The following is a 14661-nucleotide window of genomic DNA, read 5'->3' as shown; positions in this document are numbered from 1 at the left end:
AAGGAATTAATAATTATTTAAAATTAAAATTAGAGGTGAGATTTTATGGAATTTCGTATCCTATATTCTGAAATGTTAATTGCGATTTGCTATGCATTTTTATAGCTATTTTATATATTTTATATAGGATGTCTCGTGTAATGTTACTTTTTTAATTTATGTCGCTATTTTCCGTAACTTGAAAAATGTTTCAAATAAAAATTGAATAGTTTCAAGAGAAATGTTCTGATATTATTTATATTTCCCTAGTGAATATGTAGAGGATGTATTAAATTATTTTTTTTAAAAAAAAATACTAACCCATTTATAACAAAAGATTATTTTAGAAATATTTAATAATATTTAATAATTATTTTTTAAACTAATAATTTTTTGATTTTCATAGTTCATTAATTTTTCTTACAGAGAATGTGGATATTTATGCATTAAAAGAAAATAAAGTTTAAGTTTCATAAATGTTTTACACGTCTGCAAATATTAATAATATCAAAATATAAGCTTCTTGAAACCGAACAATTTTTATTGTAAATATTTTTTTAATATCATGAAAAACGAGCGGGATATTATATTTGGAAAGTTATGTGAAATGATTTCTAAATTTTCGAAAAATTATAGAGAAATGTTTAATACCAGAAAAAGATGTCTCTTCGTGTATAAAGTAAGTATACAAAAGATAAGTATCTTTAGAATTAAGAGAATTGATAAAAAATCAATTCTTATATAATTTGTATTCTTCTAGTAAAAAATTTGAATAAAATTTCTGCCTCGGAATTATTAAAAAGATTTTGTGTGCCATTTTTGTTGAATTATAATTTGATACAAAATAAAAAAAAGAAAAAAATTGATAGCAATATATATAAATACGGAAATATCATATAAAATTTATTATTATAAGAATATTATTATATAAAACTATAAAAATATATTAAAATGTATATAAAATATAAATAAAAATAAATAGATTCTTTTGTACATAAGGAAACGTTAATAACATTGTATCATTTTAAGCCTATTAATTTTTAACAGTCTAGACAAGGAGAGATAATATGAGAGAAGGACAGATATAGAGTAAAAATTCGGGAATCAGCGCCATCTGCAGAGTGCCGTAAATGAAACATAAAAAGAAAGGATAGCAAATAAAAAGAGAAGGATAGAAATAAAGTAATTGACTTCTACCGCCATCTGTTAAGTGACAAGCACATTTCTTTAAAAATAGGGTAAGGTAGATCAAGAACTGAAAACTAGCGCCATCTATTGCATATCAAGTAAAATAGGTAAAATAAGAACTTGATAGTGGTGCCATCTATCGAATATTTTTAGAAATACAACTTTAGTATTATGTTATGAGATGGCGCTGATAGTCAATTAAGAATAAAATACTAGCGCCATCTGTTGAGTGTTATACACACTTCTTTAAAATAGAGAACAACATACTAATGCCACCTATCGGATACTTTCAGAAATATAGCTTTAGCATTATGTTACGAGATGGCGCTGGTAGCCAATTCTTATTCTATTTCTATCTTTCTTTAATTATTTTCTGTCCTTACTTATATAGTTTCATTTGCGGCACACTGAAGATGGCGCTGATTCCCTAATTTTTATTCTATCTCTGTCCTTTTCTTACTATTTATTCTCTTTGTCTATACTTCTTGTCACGTATAACAAAACAGAATGTCAAATAAACGCATTTTTTTTATACTTTTTCAAAATTTGATCTTTCAAAAATATAAATATCGTAAAAAATATGGATAATTACATTGAAATTACAAAATTAAATCAGTAAGAATTTAATTTAACAGTTTGTATTGATATTAATTTACAAATTAAAATTATTTATTAAAACTTGATAAGTTTTAAAGTAAATTTTCAAATAAATAACGAGATTTTTAAATATTTTTAATATTTCGTGTAAAAAATAGTAAATAACTTGTTTTTAATATTTAGATTACAAAAATAATTTTCTGTTTTAAAAAATAAAAAATAAATAAATAATTATTTGTTTATATATTCAAGATTCAATAAAATGAAAAAATATTGGGAATATAATAGATTGTGCTTATCATTATCGTCTGGATAAGCTATTTCATAATCATCTATTATTATACTGTATATTGATATAAGAATAATCAATTCGAAAAATATAAACTTTTATACTTTGTGATTATAAATTGGTTTTGATTTATATTTATATATAGTAAAATTAAATTTTAATTTGAATCATTATCAACTCAATTGTTTTCTTATATTAGATCAATAATATTGCATGTAACGCGAAAATCTGTGACATAAAAAAAACATCTATTTTATAGTTTATCTATGATTGAATAAAATACAAATGGAGTAAAAATTTATATTTTGAAAATTACAAGTATAATTATATTTCATAAAAAATGAATGTCTTTTTTACGAAAAGCAAAAGCTATAAATATGAGAAATTTTTTTTATTAGTGTATGCATATATTTTCATATATTTGGTATAAAAGGATTTTATTAAGCGTTTGGTGGTGCCATCTATCGAACTGCAGATAATATACAGGAAGTTGATCGAAGAAATAATCTAGTTTTTGCACCAATTTTAAAATGTTGAAAATGCAATTTATTGATTAGTCAAAAGTCGAAAATTTCGAGAATATTAATTAACGTTCATAAAATATCTTAAATATAAGTGAAAAAACACGAATATCTTGAAATATTTTAACACATTATTTTATTGGTTTTTTCCTTAAAAAAAGAATGAACTTGAAATTGGTTGTTGGGTTTTTGGATTCTGGCGAGTAATGACTGGGCATTTCGAAGCGACGATACACACTAATTTGCAAATTGAACTAGCTATGTATATATATAATATTTATATATATATATATAAGGTAGGTATCTTCTCTCTCGTTTACTGCATAATACATAAGTAGTAATGCATGTTTACGTCTTCATTATCATTCTTTCTCTCTCGCGCGCTTTCTTTCTTCGTACTTTCATTCGCACATTCATGCTCGACACCGAATCGATCATTTTTCGTAGATTCAAAGAATAATCAAGTTTATCGTTTCGTTATTTTCTCTTTTGTTTTCTCTTTTTTTTTTTTTCGTTTTGTTTTCTTTTTTTTTTTTTTCTTTTAACATACGAGAGTTTTCTCACTGGCAGATACATTCACACACATAGAATACTTATTTTTCATTTAAAGAAGAGAAATGATACAATTGAATGTTCGCGTCACGACGAACACGAGAAACTGAAGCGTCTTTTTTTTTTTTCTCTTTTTTATCTACGAGAAGAAATTCGTCCGTCAGTCGTGAATGGTTATGAACATTATTATTCGTAAACGCGCTTCTTAAGAAATACGTTTCCTCCAATGTTTCTTTTTTTTTTTTTTTTTCATCGATAAAAATGTCGTTTTGATCGATAAAGAAGGACTGGTTCCCCATTCGACAAACGTTCGATTTCATTTATACATTTTGGCCAATCGTCGTCCGTGTTCTCGACGCGACGCGAACGATGCACGCGAACAATGAAATACGTATAAAGGTACAATCTGCACTCGATCTGCTTTCTTTGAGAAAAACAAGTGTTCCTTTGCATTTTCACATATGCACACATCTATGTATATATATATATACATATATATATATATATATATGTATATATGTATAAGTAATATACAGTAAGTTTACAATAACGCGAAGATTGGCGGGATATTGCGCGAAACAGATATATATATATCCGCGAAATCGTAAAGAAAGAACTGGATATTTCGATGCTTGCCAACACGAGTGTATTACATCGAGGTAGATTAAACTATATATATATATATTCTGTGTATATATACATACATATATACCTGTATACATCATATATATATATGAACGCATTTTTATCGATCGTCGGTAATGATTTCGCGCAGAATCAATCCGCCAATCGTCCGCCATTCACACAACTGGTTAGCAGCACTCACTGCTATTATTATATCGCTATATACCCTTTTTTTTAAAGTTAGTTTAGTCAAAGTTAAAGCTTTCAATGGTTTTTTTTTTTTACTTCTTTTCCCTTCCCCTTTACATAATGTCGTTTTTCTTTTTTTTTTTTTCTTTTAATAACAATGGTACACGCGACTATTTAAACGTTTACAGATTTTTCGCGTTTCTTCGCTAGGTTTTCTCCTTCCCCCTCGTCGCGTTATATTTGTTTCCTCTCCCGCTTGCACGCAGGCACACACGCAAGCATTCTCGTTCGTTCTCTCATTTCTCAGTCTGCCATTCATTGCCAATTTCTCATCGCTAGTTCAGAGTTCTCACGCTCTTTCGCGCACTCATTTTTTCGTATCCCGAAAACTCATTGCGCGCCGCCCATTGTACACAGCCAGCCATTGTTCGCTTTGCCTTTCCTCTGTATCAATTTCTCCTCGATCCGTTCTTTTTTTTTCTCTCTATATCTCTCTCTTTTCTCTCTCTCTTCCCAGCTTCCTTTTTCGATTTCTGACACCACGTCGATACGCTATTGTTCGCCAACTGTATTGACGCGAAATGTAGCCCTGTTTGTCCACGATGAAAAGAAAATGGACGAACGATACGGATGGACAAGCGTGGTGCGAAAAAAGGTGCAGGGGAAACAGAATTTGAGTTCGTTTGCGAGCAATAGCGCACCGTAAGTTTTCTTACAAGCGATATATATATATATGTGATAACCGATCGCGATCCACGTTTGCAAGGAAGCTGCCTCATACAAATCGGAAGAAAATTACGCTATTGTTATTCGACGAACAAATCGAAACATTATACGTTATTATAATAGATCGAAGAAAAATTTTTTATTATTTCTCGTTAGAAAATCATTCACGATAATGATTGATTCTTCGACCGAAAGGAAACGTCATTCGTGACCGGCCGTGTTTTATCTCTCGCGTGTCGCCGTGACGTTTCGACCAAAAGAGTTTTCTCCTCTTCCAGTTTCTTTTTGTTCGTTTTTCTTTTTTTTTTTCTTTTTTTTTCGTATCCTAGTTTCGTGAACGTGTAATATTAAGGCAACTCTTGTTACTATTTAATGATTTATCGCGATTTTCCCTTTCTTTACCATCGTTCACCCGCCATTTTTTGGTATTCCAATAAAGATTACCTGCTTTCGACCTCGCAACGAGCTACGCAAAGCTTTCTCGCTCCCTCGAAAATACATTTATATGCTCTTTCTGTACATAGTATCGTTTCGTTTCTTTTTTTTTTTTTTGGTATTTTCTTTTTTTTTCTTCTTTTTTTAATATCCTCGTACAGAGACCGTCTAGTCGAGCGACATCCGGCCAAGAAAGTTCGAAGGAAATAATATTCGACGAACAAACACGATGGTCGCGCACTCGTTTAACCCTTTGAGGGGAAATCGAAGTGTGTCGTTGCTTAGCAGCGATTTTAATAGCGAAAAGAAAAACGAGTTTAAAATCGAGAAATCGATGAACCGTGCGATTTGTCCTTTCTTCCCTTTTTCTTTTTTTTCTTTTCCTTTTACGCTGCCCTCCTTAGTCAAAATTTATCTCTTTATTTTCCAAAGTGTACAAATTCAAATATCTTCCACGTGTCCTTTAAGTCCTTAAAGGAAAGTTTGCAGTTTGCGCTTCGTAGAGTTTTCTAGAATTTCAATTTTAATTTCTCAATTTCTTCTAAGAAGGACATCAAAAAGAAAACGATAGAAACTTCTGTTCGTGTATATGTATATATTAAATAGGATATACGCTCACATTTACTGCGCAACGGCACACTATTCTTTCGTTCCATCGAATGGCGCACTAGGGTCTTTCCACATACGAAGAAATTCACGCGAGAAAAGTTTACACTGGTATCATCGAATACCTACTTTCCATTATTGGACATTCGAAAAAACGATGTCGCGAGAATGAAAATACGATCGTATCGTATTGGAATATAACGAATGACCCCGGTATTCCATTGCAGGGCGGGCAGTTATGTTAACTAAGGAGGGCAGTATTGCATTACCCATGGCGGCGCATGGGTTTAACGTTCCCTAATGGTTCCCAAAGAGTCAAAAGGTCCGAGAGAGAGAGAGGGTCGCTCGACTCGACGGCCGTATTTTGCGCGGATTTTAGTTGAGAGCGCGAAACCGGAAATCAATCGAGTAATAAACCTGAAAAAAAATTGACATCCGTCGCTTTTTTGAAATGAATACTGTATGCTTCGATCTGTAGTCTCTGTAGCTGCTGCACGTATGTGTGATGAAACGAAGAATTCGGATCAATGTTAACTCTTTTTTTTCTTTTTTTTTTCTTTTTTTTTTTCTTAACCGTTCAAGTTATATTTTATACGCCTATTTTTATACATAGAGAGATCGATCTGTGTATGTGTACGTGTGTTTGTGTGTATGTCTGCACGTGTAATAATATAGTGTAGCAGTGTCGATCGACGAGATTTCGATTATTTGCAAAAGTATGAAACTCTACGGAGCTCGTCGGCTTGTCCAACAGCCGAGAGGTCTAGCGACGAAGTATTACTTCTCTCTTTATATACCTCTTTCCTCATTCTCGTGATTATTTATTATCGATAAGGGCATTTAATGTCAATATACGCTTTCATTATTCGTTCGTACCCACCTATATGTATATATTTATATATATATATATATATGCATATACATGTATTATAATTATATATATATATATATTTATATATATTTATATATATAATATGCTTTTATACGTGTATCTCTTTTACGTGTATACATATTTATATATGTGTATTATTTATATGTACACGTATATACGTGTGTATGCGTACACATACATACGTACGTATATATAACACACATCCAAATACACACATATACATATATATATATATATATATGTATGTATGGATAAGTAGAAAAACTCTTAATCGTTAACGTTTTTTATGTGTTATTCTCATTTGAAATCATTCAAATCATTGTCAATTAATATATATATGTATATATATATATATATATGCATATGTTTGTTCGCTTATTAAATAAATGCAATTAATGAAATCGTTCATGGATTATTTATGCTTGACGATCGACCAAATGATTTTTCAAAGTCTCTGCTGCCTAGAACCGATGGAAATTCATAATCCGGTAGCGAGTTCGTATTATTACACTGTAGTTTCTGTTTTTTTCCTTCTTCTTCTTCTTCTTTATTTAATTATTTATTTTTAATTATTACGTACTTTCTACGAACGAGCCGAGAAGTGTCTTTTCCTTTTTCGTTTTGTTTAACCGTCGAACTCGAGTCGAGATCACGGCCTCTATTATCATGCAACGTGTGTTCACACCAACGTACGTCTTTCCTCCTTTCTTCCTTCCCTCTATTTCGTTATTTCTCTGTTTCCCATTCTTTTTATCTCTTTCCTCTTCTTATCATCATCATCATCATCATCCGATTAACGATCGTATCATTTTATATTTCTCGTTGTGCCATGCGATTTTCGAGGATTTTCTCGAGGATCGTAACGATTCACGGAAGAGTTTCGCGCCAAATCCAAATGTCGTGCGGAGACAAGGATTCATGAGTTTTAATTCTGGGTGTTACTAGATACCTACTAGTAAATAGCAAACGTTTCGCGATTAAACTCCAACTTCTAACACGCTCGCTAAATGTATCCTTTGAAAACTTATATACCCTCCCCCTGGAAAGCTGAAACTACTACGATTAGGTGAATTTTGCGGAATGCAAAGTAGAAGGATAAATTGGAAAAATTCCACTGGCTTTTTAACATCTATTTGGACTCGTTATTTGCGTTATTGGCGGTTACTGATTCTATCTAGATATCCTCGTGATTTACACGTGATTCTTCCGTGAAACGTTAAAATGTGGTATCAAAATTTTTGCAGATCCTCCTCGGATATTAGATATTCCTCAACGATACGAATATCGCTGTTTCCATTCCAATTGCCGATCAGCATCGTTGTTCGCGCATACTCCTCTCGTTTCATTATTACATAGAACACGCTGTCATAGATCTCTCTCCTCCTTTTTTTTATCCTTTCAAAAAAGCGAGATTTTTCGTACACCGCGAGACGGGGATCGAGAAACGTTTTCCGTAAATCGTAACACGTCTCGTAACCTTCTGGTTTATCGTTTGTATAATTATGTCGTTTCTCAATATTCGTCATATCAATATTATCAGCTTTATCGTTATTACTATGTTTTTTTTTATTATCGTTTATTAATCATCTCCTCCTTAACATTAATTTTTGCATCGTAGTTTCACTCGCGTTCAAAAGATTTATAGCGCGTTCAAAGTTTAATTTAATTATTAATTATTTATATATATATATGTATATTTATTACTTACATATATATTTATACGTACATCCTTGAATTACAGAACTATATATATATATAAATATATATATATATATATATTTATATTTATATTTATATTTATATTTATATTTATAATTATATTTATATTTATATTTAAGTGTTTGTCGTTTCTTTTTTTTCTTTTTACGCTTAAATCATCGTTAAGAGCTTGGTCATATGCTTGCCTTTACGACGCTAAAGAGTTTTTTGTATTTAAAGTTTTTGAAGATTTCGACTTGCATCTCGCTCCCACACGCATACGAAAAATGATTTACACGATTTACTTTTTCGTCTCTCCTCTTTTCTTAAAACGAACCCTCGGCAGTCGATCCTTTCACCCTTTCACTTCCTTTCGCATTAACTCTCGTTCGTCACTTCTCTTTCTCTCCGTTCTCGCATTTTTGCTTGCTTTCAAATTCTCTCTCTCTCTCTCTCGCTCTCTCTTTCATCGTCTCATTCTTTCTTACTCGACATTTGGTACAAACGCATTTTGAGGCTAGAAAATTGTCTATCGACGCGACGGTACCGTCGATCTGTCTAGATTCTTTGGATTTATCACAGAAAAACAGTTTTAATAATATTTCCCTCTTTTTTTTTTTTTATTTATTTAACCCGCGCGTACCGTTTTTTATATATACACGTTTTCTAATACTTTTCGAGATTCGATGGTTTTTTTTTTTTTAAACAATAGACGTAATTGTAACGTATTATGTACGATTATATTTTATTACGTAAATGATAAGTAATTTTTAAAATTCTTTTTTGAATTAGAGCTATATGCGATGATTTATTTATTTTATTATTCGTATAAAATCGTTTATGTTGAATAATATAAATAAATCGTACGAAATAGAAGCAGGAATAATAATAATAAAAATAAATAAAAGTTTTTACAATTATTATTTAAATGATTTATGTAATTTATTAGAGACTCAAAAATATCAATTTTAAATTTACAAAAATAAAAAAGAATTTGAACAAATTAGGAAATAAATTTAAATGAAATATTCAACATTATAAAATATACAAAAAAAAATAAATAAAAATTTTTACAAATTAAAATCTTTTTCTTATAACGAAATATATAAAGAAAAACAACGAAGAAACGAAATACTTATCTCACAGTAAAAAAACGAAAGCGGAAATGTTAGATCTTTCGTTTCTGAAATCCTATTCGAGGAATGTAAACGTTGGCATGTCCGAGTATATCTCAAATTCTCACGCATTCGTCTGTTTTTTCTTTTTTTATCCTTTTTTTTTTTTTCATTATTATATTTATGCATTCTCTTTACAGCGACGTTTAAACGCGATGATACGAAATACGATTGAGTTTTATAAAGCACTTAAGGGAAAAAATCACGCTCAGCATCGACTGCACATAATAATACTCACACTCGCGAGATTCTCGATGCTTTGAATAATTTTTTTTTTATTCCTTTTTTTTTTAATATACGTATATGTCATTTTGCTTTCTCCTCATTTTACCGTAATGGCACTTTTTTCGGCGCTTTATGATGTCACCATGACGTCAATTTTTCAATCGTCGACATTTTCGATCGGTATATAATCGATCTCTTCTTTCCAATTTTTTTATCGACGTTTATTTTATCGACTTTTGTGAGATTTTTTTACCGACCAATTATTTTACCGCGAAATTGAAATAGAACAGACATCACACAAGGAAAGAAAATAAGAAAAATGAAAGAAAAAAAAAAAAAAGAAGAACTAAAAAAGATGTTCTTCTATTTGAAAGCGAAACTTTAGCTATTCTCGAGAGTATTTTTCAAAAACAGACATTACGTCAAAATCAATTTCTCAGCCTAATGTTCATTAATGAAAAATATTAGAAGAACGATTCGCCAGAGTTTCAATTACTCTCAAATGGATTAACATCGAAACACTATGTGGAATCCAATGGAAAACGAAGATGTTCGATCACCGAGAACCTCGATATCACGAAAAGCATCCGCATATTGTCGACACATGTATCTTTTTTTCCTCTTTCTCTCTTTCTTTCTCTCTCTCACTCTCTCTCTCTCTCTAATCTTTCACTCTCTTTCTCTCGTTCTTCTCGATCGTTAGATACTTACATTTAATTAAATGTAGATAAACTACGGTAGTTACACATGTGTTCAGTCGAAATCCACGCACGCAGATTACGCAAACAAGCGTGAAGTGGTATATTTTGAAAAAATGATCTTTAAATCGTCTTTTTATATTTATTTCTTCTTCTTCTTCTAATTCTCTCGAAATTTTCTCTATATACTCCCATTCATACTGCTCTCGTTCACAATCACGCGTATCCCCTTTCTCTCCGTTTCTATCTTACCACCTTCGACGTATTTAATTTATTTACATCTATCTACGCATAGATGCTTGTGTATACGTGCTGCGAAAAAAAGTACGCATGTTATTTTTTTTCTTTTATATATATATATATATACATTCATGTATCTCGTGAGTGTTTCCGCTTGATACATTCCGTACGATTGGCAGTATGTTACAGTATGTGTTCTTCTTTTTCCCTTCTGTTTTCCCGTTTTTTTTGTGTTTTTTTTTTTCTTAAATATTTTGTTTTTCTATTTAATTTACATAATCCCGATTCGGCTACTCGCGCGCGCTTATTTAGCGATCGTTTTTGTGTCTCTTTTATACGTAACATATGCGTATGCGTGTATATGTAATGTATGTATGTATGTATGTTTGTTCCGATGATTATTTTTTTTCTCTTTTTCTTTCTTTTTTTGTTTTTTTTTTGCTTTATCTAAGCGCATCATGGGATTTCGAAATGAATGAATTTCGTTTGTTCGTTCGTTCGTTCGTTCGTTTCTGTTACTCTTTTCTTTTTTTTTCTTCTTCTCGATGCATTTGTACGTCGTGTATACGTGCGACTGTCGATAAATCGAATTGGATCGATGGATCCTTTCCATCGTCGTGGCTCTACGAATGACGAATTATGACGTATAAACATTATGTACGTTTTTTTTTTTCCTTTTTAATGATAGTAACAACGGTACTAGCAATGTTTTAATTTAATAAAATGTTTCAGTATTCGTAGCATTAGTAAAAGTAGTAATAATAATAATAGCTATCCGTAATAGTAATCGTAATAATAATAGTTGTAGTTAGTAATAGCAGCGGTAATAGTAGTAGTAGTAATAGTAGTAGTAGTAGTAGTAGTAGTAGTAGTAATAGTAATAGTAATAGTAGTAGTATTAGTAGTAGTAGTAGTAATAGTAGTAGTAAATAACAGTAAGTAATAGTAGTAGTAGTAGCAGTAGCAGTAATAATAGCAGTAATAGTAGTAGCAGCAATAGTAGTAGTAACAGTAGTAGTAATAGTAATAGTAGTAGTGATAGTAAGTAGTGGTGATAGTAGTAGTTGTAGTAATAGTGATAGTGATAGTTGTAGTAGCGATAGCAATAGTAGCAGCGACAGAAGAGGTGGCGGTGTTTTTTGGTGATGTCAATAGTATTTAGTAACAATGGTAATAGTAATTGCAGTAGTAAATAGTAATAATAGTAGTATAGTAGCATCGATGGCGGTAATAAATTGTAACAGTAATAGTAATAGCGATAATAGTGATAGTATTAGTAAGTAACAGTAGTAGCCGTAGTAGTTACAGTAGTAGCAGTAATAATAATAATGTGAATAGTTTTCCTCTCACGTAGTTGGTGGATCAATAGTAGCAGTGATGGTAAAGTGATTTGTTTCTTTTTTTTTTTTCTTCCAAGTCAAAGTTATGCGATAATTTACACGTGCTCGTTTCCTTTTTCGAACAGATTCTCTCTTCATTATTATTTCTTCGTTTTTGTCTTCGTTCTCATTCTCATTCTCATTCTCATTTTTTCTCTCTCTCTCTCTCCTTCTTTCAACGATACATTTAGTCTTTCCTCGTTCTTCCTTCCTTTTCATTTATTGGCACGAGCTGCGAGAATACGGAACAACGACACCGCTATTGCTAGAATTCGACGTTGGTCGAAATCCTTTCTTTCTTTTTTTTTTTTTCTTCTCGCGGGTAAAATCGTTCGCTGGATGTCGATGCAATGCGCACACGTGTGTTTTCTCCGTTATTTTAAGCGTTTTTTTCAAAACGGAGGGATCGATGGATCGCGACGAAGCAGCAAGTGTAGAGTCGCGAATACTTTTCTTACGGTAGTAGAAGAGAATCGAAATGATCTTGACGATTTAGTAAAAATTCCTACGTATTTAGTTCGATGTATCGTTTAGCACGTTTATCTTCGAGTATCTTTTTTTTTTTTATATATATATATATATCATTTTAATTAGTTACCCCTCTCTATCTGCGGAGACGACCGATTATTTTATATATAATAATTTAATAATACGGTATTTTTCTCCCTCATTGTTCGATATATTTTTTTTTCTTTTTTTAACAGGGTGAACGTGTTCGTTTTTCATTTTTTTTTCTTTTTCTTTTTCTTTAACGGTTCTTTAACGGCTGGTCGTGAAGATTTTTTCTTTTTCTTTTTTTTTTCCCCCGCGAAAGAAAACTCTAAAGAGAGAGAAAAAGTTTTTGCGTACCGGCGCAAAAACCACGACTACCAAAATCATCGAGAGGATTATTTTTTTTTTTTCGTTGCGTAGCCGCAATTCTTGTCGCAATTTTCTCGCGAATTCGATTTCGTTTACACGGAGTAGAAAAAACGGAGCTTGAAGAAATTTCGATAAGTTCGATCGAGAGACCCTCTACTCGTTCGGTTAATAAATCGAATGCTACTGCAACTATATATATATATATATATATAAATATATATATAAGTATATATATATATATATACATATATATGTATACACACACACATATATATATATTATTTTCTGAGCGAGATCGGACGAAAACTCCGTGCGAACAGTGACGAATAAAAGAATCATTGTGATATCGCATCGAACGTATCGAAACGGTGCCCTTTTTTCTCCCCCCTTTCTTACTGACAATGTTATTATTATTATTATTATTATTATTATATTATTATATTATTATATTATTATTATTATTATTATTATTATTATTAATATTATCATTATTATTATTATTATTATACATCATTTGTCCAAATTTCGCACGAAACGCTTTACTCGTCAGAGAAAATTCGTATATATATATATATATATTTTTTCCAGTTCAATTTTCTCTCAGATTACGACGAGATAACCTTCCTCGACGAATTTCGAGAGTTCGAGTTGGCGCATCCTTGCACGGAGAAATCGAGAGGAGATGACGTTTCGTTGGCAAAACTTGGGATGGCGGGTCACGCGATGCCATAAGACGGGCGTCCTCCCAAAGGATCGGTGCCGCTTCGAGCAGAGAGGGCGCTGCCGAGTTAAGCCCAAACCGTTCCCCTGGTGTTCGTAGATATCGAGCTGTGAAAAAATTGTGATAGATTCGCGCGGAGAGCGTTTCCCCCCGTGTTTAATTAATTCATCGTATAAAAATGGTGGATCCTCCTCCTCCTCCTCCTCCTCCTCCTCGGCTCGGTCCGATCGATTAAAAAGCACAGCGAAGAAAGCTTCGAAGTTCAAGAGACGAAAGAAAATTATTTCCGGAAAGTTCCGAAGTATGTACAATTCGACGACACTTGGACTTTTTCGCGATGTGTTTCCTCTTTTCTCGTTTTCTCTTCTTTTCTTTCCTTTTTTCTCTCTGTTTTGCGCGTTTAAATCGACGATCGTCGCGTTTACGTCGTGGCACACAGTAAGTCTGGTTTCGATGACGACCACCGTGACGACTGCTCGTTTTCTTTATATATATATATATGTGTATATGTATATATGTACATATATATGTATATGTATATGTATATATATACACATACGTATGTTGCTTGTTGTCCCTGTAACGATCATCCGATGTTCTCTTTCGTTTCAATCGCGAAATATCTCTCTGTGAATCCTTTGCCTGTCCCGTTTCTCCCGCATTTCGAGAGACTAACGGTTCCTACTAACCGAATCTCGAACGCTCTTCCCTTCTTCTTCGAGATGCGTACAGGTGTTCCCGCCAAATCCCCGCCTTCCTACCATTCTATCTTCGACATCGAGGATAAGTTTCTTCCTTGTCGCGCAACACCTGTCCCGTCTCTCACTTGCGGCATCACAGACAATCATTTTCAGACGGATAGTTCTCCCGAGTTCCACCAAGCCGGTCGAGTCGCACTTGCGTTTTCACGGTTTAATAATCGATGCGCCTCCCAATGTGGAAGAATTCACGCGCAAACCCTAAGACGCCTGGGGGCGTCCACGTCACCGGACCACCGTCCAGGGTCCCACTTTGGCTAGCACCAGTCGTCTTCGTCGCTGTCCGAGTGTCTCGACCTGTTCGATGC

At 32.4% G+C, this 14661-nt stretch overlaps 1 protein-coding gene across 26 annotated transcripts in view; it reads right to left on the bottom strand.

The window, feature by feature from the left end:
• Positions 1–2687: 2687 nt before the first annotated feature.
• LOC107997070 (voltage-dependent calcium channel type A subunit alpha-1) overlaps positions 2688–14661 on the bottom strand; it is a 154926-nt gene continuing 142952 nt past the window's right edge. For all 26 annotated transcript variants that reach the window (XM_062073400.1, XM_062073399.1, XM_062073398.1 and 23 more), the window contains one exon: positions 2688–14650. In XM_062073400.1, coding sequence (XP_061929384.1) covers positions 14611–14650 — 40 coding nt within the window. In that variant the 3' untranslated portion in view covers positions 2688–14610. The remainder of the gene's footprint in view (positions 14651–14661) is intronic.

Source organism: Apis cerana, linkage group LG3, assembly GCF_029169275.1.
Source record: "Apis cerana isolate GH-2021 linkage group LG3, AcerK_1.0, whole genome shotgun sequence".
Taxonomy (NCBI): domain Eukaryota; kingdom Metazoa; phylum Arthropoda; class Insecta; order Hymenoptera; family Apidae; genus Apis; species Apis cerana.
Note: the sequence above shows the minus strand (reverse complement) of the source record. Positions and strands in the feature narration are given on the sequence as shown.